The 11,164-nt window shown below is 42.6% G+C and overlaps 2 protein-coding genes across 2 annotated transcripts in view; one reads left to right on the forward strand and one right to left on the reverse strand.

Moving 5' to 3' along the window:
• LOC104963667 (calcium/calmodulin-dependent protein kinase kinase 1-like) overlaps positions 1-11,164 on the forward strand; it is a 366,751-nt gene that overhangs the window by 131,940 nt on the left and 223,647 nt on the right. The gene's annotated exons all lie outside the window — the stretch shown is intronic.
• The window catches only part of LOC104963642 (latent-transforming growth factor beta-binding protein 2), a 94,004-nt gene that overhangs the window by 32,074 nt on the left and 50,766 nt on the right, over positions 1-11,164 (reverse strand). Inside the window, exons 9-11 of the mRNA XM_010792256.1 lie at positions 8,307-8,381; positions 4,672-4,794; positions 4,420-4,584 (exon numbers count right to left, since the gene is read on the reverse strand). Coding sequence (XP_010790558.1) covers positions 4,420-4,584; positions 4,672-4,794; positions 8,307-8,381 — 363 coding nt within the window. The remainder of the gene's footprint in view (positions 1-4,419; positions 4,585-4,671; positions 4,795-8,306; positions 8,382-11,164) is intronic.

Below are 11,164 nucleotides of genomic sequence, written 5' to 3' on the forward strand. Positions count from 1 at the left end.
GTTAAGCATACCGCACCGCTATCTAACAACGCCAACACACCGTCCTCGTCCGATAGACCACTCGCACTCCATTGTTGTTGTAGTCCACAGGGAACCCGACATTTTCCCACACAGCTGAAGCAGGTGGTTATTCTAGCTCCTGTGTGTTATCTGCAATCACCATACTAACTTGTCTTCTTCTTGTATTTTGTTCGTTTTGTTGTGTTTTCTTCTTGTTCTTCATTTGTTGTTTAAGGCGGCTGGCAAACAGCTTTTAGGCGCAATACCGCCCCCTGGATTATATAGTGTCGTGGATACTGCCCTAAGTGACAGACTTTTTTCCCACTCATAAAAAAAGGCGTATTCGCTGTGTGACTGCATGAACCGAGCCGTGACGGTTCGGGACGAATACGGAGACCGTTACACCCCTATTATCTGTGTGTGCTGCCTGTTCTGTATGCCATGTGTGTTCTAAATGTATACCAAGCAAAATTAGCGGTTCAGCAGAACAATCAGTGGCTGTGTCTTGCCCTGTGTCCACCACAGAATAAACAACATTGCTATGCCTGCAAAAGCAGCTGCTGTCTGTCAATGTCTCATTTATTCAAACTGTCGAAGTACTGGCTCCTGGTTGTATATGTATGCAGCATGTAATCATGTCTCCAGACTAGCTGCTGATGAGCCCATTCCTCAGCCCAAAGCAGAAAACATGTGAGACCCAGAGTCACTTTATCACCAGATGAATGAAATCTATTTCCTCTCCTTCTCCTCTGTACCAGCTTGGTATGAGCAGGGGATGATTGATGGAGTGGTATGTGGAATTCCCCAGCTGCAATTATCCTCAGCAGAGCCTCCTGAAAATGTTCCCTTCTTATTACATTTTATGGTTCCTTCCAGGCAGGTATGCAGTCCCTTCCAATCTCTTTTCATTTAACTGGTTATTTACAAGATGGCTTCTGGGTTTCTAACAGCTCATAAAGCTAGCTAGCAGGACCTCCTGCCCTCTGCAGCAGACGCACAGGAAGGTACACTATTCCAAACCGGCCCCTATACCCCCCCTCCACCCCACTTCAACTCCCTTTGCACGTATACATGGAGCCTCTGTCACATTAAGGCTGTTCCAAATCAACTAGTGGGGAGGGGGACATATTGAATCCTCCATCAGGAAGTTCTCAAACCCCCCAACAGTAAGTTATGAAACCCCCCAAGAGGAAGTTATTAAACCCTCCCAACAGGAAATCATCAAACACTCCAACGGGAAGTTATTAAACCCTCCAACATGAAGTTATCAAACACTCCAACAGGAAGTTATCAAACACTCCAACATGAAGTTATCAAACACTCCAACAGGAAGTTATTAAACCCTCAAACAGGAAGTAATTAAACCCTATAACAGGAAATTATCAAACCCTCCAACAGAAAGTTAATAAATCCTCAAGCACGAAGTTTCAAAACAGGAAGTTATAAAATATAACTTCCTGTTATGTTTTATAACTTGCGGCGGACCAACTCGCGCTTGCGCAGTGCAAATCGGGTAGCCGTGCAAATCGGGTAATAACAAACCCTCCAACAGGAAGTCATTAAACCCTCAAGCAGGAAGTTATTAAACCCTCCAACAGGAAGTTATTAAACTGTCCAACAGGAAGTCTGCATCGTTTCTGATTAACCAGCTATTCTACCTGAACATGTGCAACACGCTGTTTACAAATGGTTCCGTTCAAACATTTACTAGTGTGTTTAGTCTATAAAACAGTAGATGTGTGCATTTGATTGTAAAGTTTTTTATATTTACAGGGACTGTTGCAAAAACCAAGCAGCTCGTAAACATTACATTTAAGAAGTTTAGAAAAAAAATGACACTTACTTCATTATAATTATTATCAATTATTTGTCGTCCAAGAGATTACGATTCTATTCTAGGTTCCTTCAGCTGAGAGTGGACTAAAGACAGAGTTCACTCTGTCACGGAGTGGGGGGGTGTAGGGGTCGGTTTGGAATGTGGCCTATTAAATGAAAGTGGACATGTGAAAGCTATATTTTTTGTTTCAGTTATTTAATAAGTTAATTTCAGGACAACTTTGGGAATTTTTGTTTGTTTTTTTTAGATAGATTTTGAAAGTGGAGATGGAGAGAGAAAGAGAAAAACAGCGCTGTCTGCTTAGTTGCAATACTGTAGCTCAAGCCTTTATGCAACTTAGGCCTATACATTGTTTATGTTACTTATATGCAGTGTTGGGTGAAACGCGTTACAGTAATATATTACTTTTTGCTGTAACAAAGTAATGTAACGCATTACTAATGAAATGTGGGTAATATATTACCCGTTACAATGCTCAGTAACGCAGTTACAACAAATTTTATCCCAAAAATTAAATGGTGTTTTGTTTTTTAAGAATGTAGGCCTACTAAGATAGCGAGACATTCCGACACCAGAGACAAATTGTGCGGATAGATTAGTAAACCTGGTGTGTTTACTCTTCAGGCTTCGGTCAGGCCCCTCGTCCCAGTGACCCACCGGTGATGTGTTTAACCGGCAAAAAACATAAAGAGAGCCACCGCAGGAGCCCGCAAGAGTAATAAACTTATTCTCCCACGTATTGTAAGTTTGACGGGGCTTCTNCAGATACTTGGCATCTCATCTTGGGTGCAAGTTCATCAATGTTTGGGCTCAGGCTCTGAGCTGAGGAAACCCTCAGGATGGAGTGAAGGTGTGCGTGCAATATACCGGCGGGCCAGATCTAATAGTAATCCACCAAGGGCCTGATTTGGCCCCCGGGCCTTGAGTTTGACTCATGTGGTCTAGATAGTCAAAGCAATGCCATAACCCGTCCGTGTAATATTGTTATGTTGAGCATGCTGTGCTTTACAACGTGCTGTAAACGAGGGATTCTGGTTTCGGGCTATTATAGCAGAATAGCTCGCTGTCACAGAGGGCAACCAGCGAGGAGATTTGGAAATATTTGGGGATATCTGCGAACAGACACAGCCATGCCAGTAACAGGAAGTAGAAGATCATGTAATACTGACTGACCTTTGAACTCTTTGGTTGTAGAGGCGTGTGAGTGAGAGGCTAATGGAGGATTGGCTGGCTAGATAAAAGGAGGGAGACTACAACTCTTTGTGTCGGAGCCCAACAAACCACAGCGATGGTGAATCCATTACAAGTGAGAAGCACTGTGTCCCCTACCTGACCTGAAAGCAACGACTCTATGCCAAAAAAAGTCTGGAATAGAGATATGAGTAATGAGTAATGACAGATACGTGGTCGCTGTAAATGCAGGAAATGTGGATATGATAGGCTACTGAATGATGAACTTAAAGTGGAGGGAAATGGGGCTTTATATATGATGAGGAGCCACATCAGAGGAACGGCAGTAAATATGGAATGATAGTCAACGGGCTCCCGTTACCAAGGCAAAATTAATGGGCCTGGCTGCTGGGTTCAGAACATGTCTCTAACAGCTTGTCAGGCCATACAAAAGCCAGCAAAATAATCAGGGGCTGTGAGTCTGTGCACTGTGTCAGTCCTGGCTGAGCAGCACCATGGAGGTCTGTGTGTGTGATATCTGATCTGTGACTATCCCAATGAATCACTTGCCAGTAGAGACACTCCATAAAACCAGCCTATTTCTCTCAGAAGCTTTGAAGATTAAATCGGCATGGAAAAAAAGATGACAACTACTTCCCATGTTTCGCTTGGCCAAGCTGTTTATTTCTGCTGTGAAGCTTTTGCCGGATTATTAGTGGGGTTTCTCTCTGAGGGTTGGAGCGATAACACAAGACTGACTCCCACTGTTGTGCAGCTTCCAAAATATGAAAACCTTTATGTTGTTGGTCCTTTTCCACCCCAAACACATTTGGTTATTTTTCTGCTTTAAAAGCCTGGCAAAGAGCAGACTGGTGACTGAGTGGTGAATATCCCTTTGCCTTGGCTTTTACTACCATTGCTAGCACTTGCATAATATTACATGTGACATTTTTACATCTGCAAAAGCATTTAACCCAGAAATTATTTTCCTCTGTAGTTTTCTCAGTTTTCATGAACAGTAATCCAGGAATGGAAGGAACAATTTGTCGTGATTGTTTTAAAGTTGGCCACTCCTCCCAAATTCAACATGGGTAACGGTGATGGCCAGCAGATGAAAGCCAACCCACGATGCACTCTTGCTTTGTATCTGCATTTTTAAAATCTTTATAGTTGTTGGATCCGCCATTGTTGCATAGCTGTCCAGGAAGGATACGTGCTTATGATGTGGCACCTGGTCTATATGTTTTGAAAGCCGTCCCAAAAACATCCAGAAAACAGCAAAATGTTAAGAAAAGACAAGAGACTATAAATCGTTTTTTGGGGCAAATGGAACTCATTGTGCCTTTAAACAGGCAAATTTAGAGGTGAATTCGGGTCACATGCGACAGCAGGGTAACTTTTTGGTGCTGTACCTGATCCCGGCAGAGGACAGCGGTCACACCCGGGGCCCCAGGCCTTGCCCACGCGGCTGCAGCAGCAGATCTGCTTGGTGATGTGATGAACCATCGGCAGAGAGCATGAACTCGCTGACACGGACCGGTAGCAGAACGCCTTCTGGTCAGACACAGCCTTGTCCGCTGGGGAGAGAAGTCAAAATCTATCAAAGTCAAATGCAATACATGACAGAATGGCCACAGGTTTGAATAATGTGTAGCTATACTTACAGACACAATGGCTCCTGTCGGGGTCTAAAAAGAAGCCTGGTTTACAGATGCACCTGAAGCTTCCTTTGGTGTTGAGACATTCAGCGTTCTTACAGAGCCCAGGCAGCAGGCACTCATTGACGTCTGTGAAATATGCAGTGCGTCAGTCATGGACTATCTACAACATTCTCATTATGGAAATATCATGAAGTCATGTTTTTCCACTGCCAAGAATTCTTTTTAAAACTCACAATAAACCCCTCAGACAAACTTACAAGCACAAGTATCGATTAAAGTTTTGGTTTAATGCATTTAACATTATCAAAACCTTCATGTTTGAGATGAGCTAATTTACACTTCCAAAGGTGACAAATTATTGCAATAGGTCATGTAGTGACCATTGGCAGGGAGGTGATGAAATACGGAAACTTTAAGATTTCACAATTGTGTGAAAGTATGGAGGAGTGATGAAACATAATAACAATTTGGCCACTGTAAAGTAAAACACACTTAATCATGTACAAGCTTCTGACAGAAAGATATGATGAGCTCTGGTGGATGTGGTAACCTTGACTTTGACACTGAGAAAGTAGAAGAATGTTCTACATTTTCTTTCCCAGTATCTTTCCTTTACAGTGTCCAATAAGGTCAAGGCATCCTCCGCTTACGTCAATGAGTGAAAGTTAAAGAGTTTTTATTCCCTCTGTCTGACCTGAACCATGTGCTGGAGGGATACAGTGGCCAGTGGAGTTTGCTTATTGCGCCAACAGCTCACTCAGAGTCACTAAGCCAAATGACGGCAAGAAAGCCAGGTAATGTGCCAGCCAGGAGCATTGGGGGACATATTTCAGGTGCTTAGTCATGCGGTCAAACTGGGACCAGGCAAAGTTTGTTGTTCTACCGTGTTAAACAAAGAGTACATCATTAGCTTTTTTCCCCTTGCTTTGACGACTGGAACCTGACAGCCTGCCACCACAGATTTTCCCAATTTTAATTAATCTGCTCTTGTTTTGTTGTTTTGCTTCCTTCTGGAAAAAGTGAGTGTATAGGGCTCGGGGCTAATATGTTTTGAACTGAAGCAAATTCAGAAGATGCCTCAGTGTTCTTTTAGTTGTTTTTCCTTTTTCTATCTCTGCTGCACTTTGTTTTTCCATTTGTCCTTTTCTGGTTTTGAAGCTGAAGCTGGCCATATAATGCCGAAGCCTGTGCGTTATGACAATGTAAACAAACCTGTCTCTGCTAGTAAAAGTGAAGACAATGAAGCAGACCACAGATGTCAGGCATGCCTGTGCTGATAAACACACTCGACAAAGCTAAGAACAACATTATTCTCCTACAGGTACTGTGGGAGCTCGGTTTAGTTTAAGCAGCATGCTATCTGGTCAGAGTTCAGGTCAGCGTTGGGCTCAGTCTTCCTCACATGGGGTCTTTAATCCACGGTTCAGTTGAGTCCCAGATTAGTGCTATTGTTACAGTCGGCTGGTGGGTTGATTGGAATTTAACCTGACTTCCATGACAACCTGTCTTGACCAGCACTAATCTCAACATCTATTTTGAATCTATGCTTGGTTGCACTCATTGGTAAATAGTCTTTGTGTGTCGCTCAGCAGCTTTTATGATTGTTGTTTATATTGATAAATGATACCTATTGATGCATTAAGTGTCAGCCAGTCTGCTACGACCTTACAGGCCCTTGGCCACTTTTAACACGTTGTGACTACTTTGGAAGTCTCATACCAGACAAAATTCATGGGGCCAAAAATGCATCCATTTAGAAACTGTGAAGAAAGGGATTGAACAGTCTCAAAATACAGCCAAATAAGTCATTACTAGGAAAAATTTGTTTTCACAGGCAAATTCCTGGTTTTATAACCTAATATAAAATGAGGTCACAACTTGTTGTTCCAGGCACTTTTCAAGAAGACGAATGTCAAATGTCATTGTTAGTAGCTTTTATTAAGTGGAGTTATGTTAGACTTCTATCATCTCTTCTTTGAAGTAGTATGCGTAACATGACCTGCTCTCATCCCAGCATCGGTTTACTGCCCCCCCCTCCCCCTGCATCTATGTGTGTTAGAAATGTCAAATTCAGCTGACTTAGTTTCTGAGAAGCAGCGTCTGAAGATAAGGAATCATCTCTGAAGTCAGAGAGCATTGTGTGGCTATAATCGGTCATCTTATCGTCACTGAAGGGTCAGGGGACTGCAGGCAGTAAATCCTGCCTCTTACCGAATATGAGACAAGCTCCGCTCTGTTCCAATAAAAAGCACTGAAAATAGCTCAGACTTGGAGCACCAGCTTGGCTAGTTGAACACCACTCTGATAATAATGACTAAATCCCAGAAAAAGCAGGTTTTTGCCTCTTTGGCAGTTGGCTCGAGACCTGAAATTAAAAATTATTTGGGGGAATGGAGTGGCAGCTGAACAGGGCAAAAACGTTAAAGCGGTCCAGTAAATATTGTGGGTAACTGTCAGCTTTGCTTTTTTGGAAGTCAAGGCATTAGCAACTGAAGGGGAGGAACATCTTGAAACAATCACCAAAGAAAAGCATGAATAATAGAAAGACACATTTCCACATGTGTTGGCTAGTTGACATACAATTAGGAAAATAAGTGTGTCCTTGTCCACAGGTCTTTGTTTTTATTAAAATATGTCTCCCGGCTCAATCCTTACCTGAAAACATTGATGGTACTGTATTGTGTCAATCAGAAAACATGTTGAACTCGCTGACCCCGGATGAGGCTGTTATAGATGTAGTCATAGCTGTCCATTGAACCGTTATGCTTTTGCGCTCGTTAGGCTTCAGTAAGCATTGCCCTTTGGATTATGACACCATTAATCAAGTCATTGACCCAGCTCAAGTAGACTGTCAGAAAGGAGCATTTGGTTGTTGAAAGTGTCAGCGTCCGTTGCAAAGTTCACAGATTAAGCAGTTCATTTTTCCAGTTTCATTCAGCCGATGTTTATTTGTTCGTTTGTCGACAAACTCCGGTGCTGTATACACCAGCAACAAATATAAATAGTGTGAATTCTCTAGTGGGAGACAGAGTTGACACTGTGGGTGGTTTAAGGGCTTCATTAACTACCAGCCAGCTGACAATTAGACACCTCTGGGATGCTGCCGTAAACGAAAACGCTGTGTTTGCCTGGGAATATTTTGTTTTTACACAGAAGGCTTGGTGAGGTGGCAGTTCTGCTGTTTTTTATTCTGCTGGCACAAATAGGGCTGCTGAGTGACAAACAGGTCTGCAACTACAGCTCCCTTTCCAAATACTCAGAGAGCCACATTTACCGTAATCACACCCTGCCGTACCATTCTCCAGTCAGAACCTCAAAGACCAATTAAAACAGCAGCCCCAGGTGCTTATTGGCTGCTGAACTCTGACCCTGGACCGAGGCTAATTGTACCCTTGACCTGGTTCTCATAGGGGCCAGACGTACAGCAAGGAATACTTTTATAGAGCTCCCCAGGGCCCGAAGTAAGCATGGAAACATATGGGCAGTAACATTTCATCACATCCATGCCATTGTATTTATTAAAATTCAGTTTTTTGCAATGGCTTGGCTGCTTATTAAAATATGCAGTGGCTTACATCATATAACAACCAGAATATATTAAACTAGATACACATTGCCCAACATATTTCAGAGCTTACCTTGACAGTGTGTGAGATTCATCCGTTTGAATCCTTTGGAACATTCCACTTGTCCGTTTCTAATCACTGCATATGCTGCAAACAGAAAGAGAAAGCAGGGCTTTAGAGGAGCAAAATGATCTTAAAGTGCAGAGCCTCTCTGTCACAAAGCATTGCATTCATTGAAAAGGGATAAGAGGAGCTCGGCTTTAGGAGGGGTCCATATAACTTACAGATGTGAGCATCTTGGCGAGAGAAAAAATGAGAGGACCCACAGCTGGGCCTCGTGGGACTCCAGAGTGAGTGTGTGGAAATGGATCCCCATCAACCGCATTTATAAGACAGCACTGCCAACCAGCAGAATGTAAGGATAACACTTGACGTCATTTATAATCATATTACCTATTACTCTCCTCAACCCCTAGGGACTGATGAAGGAAGTGCTTACATCATAAATATGTTGAGGAAGCCTCCGTGACAGCCCTGACCTCTATCATCAACCACAGTGCGAATCTAGGGAAACACGAAACACGAAACTAATACTTTAATAACTGTGCACACGAGGAGGAAGACTGATGTACGGCTCGCAGGGAGGTGATTGGCTCAATGCTTCTTTCTGCCTGGTATGCCAAAGCAATAAAACCTTATGATGTGTGCTTCAGGTGTGTGTATTAGAGCTATGCAGAAGTAAACAACACAGAGCGGCGATAATGACAGAGGCCTGAAAACCTTATGTCATTACTCATACAAGCCCCAGCCTGATCCATTCGTGTACTGTATCATGAGAGGTCAATGTGACTATTACATGTCAAAGAAGAAATTGTGATGAGTGTCTGTATCTGTGTGTTTGACAGAGAGATAGAGCGGATGTGTACAAGGTTCTATACGTTTCCAAACAGAGACAGGGCGATTATTAGGAGCAGATCTTTCCATGACCTAAACCGAGGTAAAGAATTTTGCTTGATATCGTGTTGAAAGGGGAAGATTTAACCTCTGATTTTGGAGTGGAAAATGTGTTTGGGTGTAGAAAGCTCTACAAAAAAAAAACAGCATACTTTATAGCATGACGGAACTGTTTCTCACTGTTACAGCCTATTCACATTACAATCATATATCATACAGCTTAAAGGAATAATGGTAGAATTGTATTTTATTAAAAAAATGCTACAATAAAATTGGCTGCATACGCAGTGTATATTCCAGCATGTTCAAATTAATGAAATAAAAAGTAATTCAACTTTTTAAAATGTTGAATAAGGATCACTATTTAAAAATATGTTTATCATGGTGCAATACATCTTCACATCTATTTTTCACTCACACCATAACCCAATGAAAGCAGACATAGAAAGAAATCCTCGTTTCCAACATTTCCCACTAACAGAAAACAGGAACAAATGACAGTGATGACAATCCTTGAGTTTACCCCATGGCCAGAAAAAATAAGATAATACCAAAGTATGGTAGCACAGTAAGCATACTTTGAACCCGCTGCCACAGCGACGAAGAGTTGAAAACACAGGTGACGCATGCAAGAAATACGGTCACAGCCCTGCCAGCAAAGAAAACAGATTTCTTCCCCTGGCAGAGTGCGCTGGGAAAAATGGCTCTGCGTTTGTGGCTGATGTAAATGACTATTTGGATGCCTGTCTGCTGGAAAACAGGTCCAGACAAAACCAGCCACCTACGCCACCAGACATTAACAAACACATACATTGAATCTGTATTTGCTATTTGTTTGAGAAGCTGGTAACTGGAAATACTTAGGTACCATGTGGGTTGAGGTTCCAAACCCAGAGGCCATAAAAAAGCACTTTTAATAGGTACGGGATACCAACACAGCAATCCTGCAAACATCTACCGTCAACGCACAACCCGACAATCAGTCATGAGTTTGTGACATTTTCCCAGGAGTGACTGGAATGTGTGCCACATGGAGGCTTTGGGAACGCTGTCTTGGAAGCTGAGTTATGTTTTGGTCCTGCTGTGACCTAGTGGACCAGTCAGGGTCAATGTACCTGAGGGTTGTCAAAGCAGAAGTGGGTCAGCATGAAGGGGGCAACGGGAAAAAAAGGGGGGAACTGTGTCAAAGTGACGCCTCTGTTCTGTCTGCCCACCTCCTCATCTTCCTCCGCACCCTCATAATCCCCCTTTCAGAGTAATGAGCTGTCGTGGTAGGGACGTGGGCACGCCCTCCTGCAGCGATGGGATCAGGGAAAGTCTGGCCTGAGTGACAGCAGTGAGCATATGCCAAGGGAAGCCCAGTGGGGGAGGTCCGGGTGTCTCAATAAAGCTTATTAGCAGGGAGGTGAGGACCTCTGCAATCTGTAACAACTTCAACATGAACATGAGAAGTAGATCATTTAAAAACTCTGCTTGTCTCAAAACTGCCTGAGAGAAAACACTGAGATGTTGTAAAAGTCTTTAAGACCTAATTATAGGTGATGTAAAGTTGGCATGTTTCCACATATACCAGACAGGTTTACATCAGTGGCGAACCGTCAGGGCCTTCAAGGTATTCAGAGAATACCCTGGAACACTCAGATAAAACAAACAAAAAATCGATTTAATTATATAATAATATAAATAAAATGTATATAAAATGAATAAATGAGAATGGTATCTGTGTTGTTGATCTGTAATATTACAGTGTTACGTTGATTTGTTTGTCCTTCTCGGACAATGCACTACGCATTTCAGTGGTTTTGTGTTAGAAAAGAAAGCAACCAATCAGATCTTGTTCTGGGTCTCTGGGTAGAATATCCTTCAACCAAGGTATTCTACATCCTTGATAGAATGCCCTGGCCGTTGCACTGAATGAGAGCGTACGTTTGGACTGACAGTTTGATCAACCAATCAGATATTGATTTGTAGCCAAT

This window comes from Notothenia coriiceps, unplaced genomic scaffold (genome assembly GCF_000735185.1).
Source record: "Notothenia coriiceps isolate Sejong01 unplaced genomic scaffold, NC01 NC01_scaffold00036396, whole genome shotgun sequence".
In the NCBI taxonomy this organism is placed as follows: domain Eukaryota; kingdom Metazoa; phylum Chordata; class Actinopteri; order Perciformes; family Nototheniidae; genus Notothenia; species Notothenia coriiceps.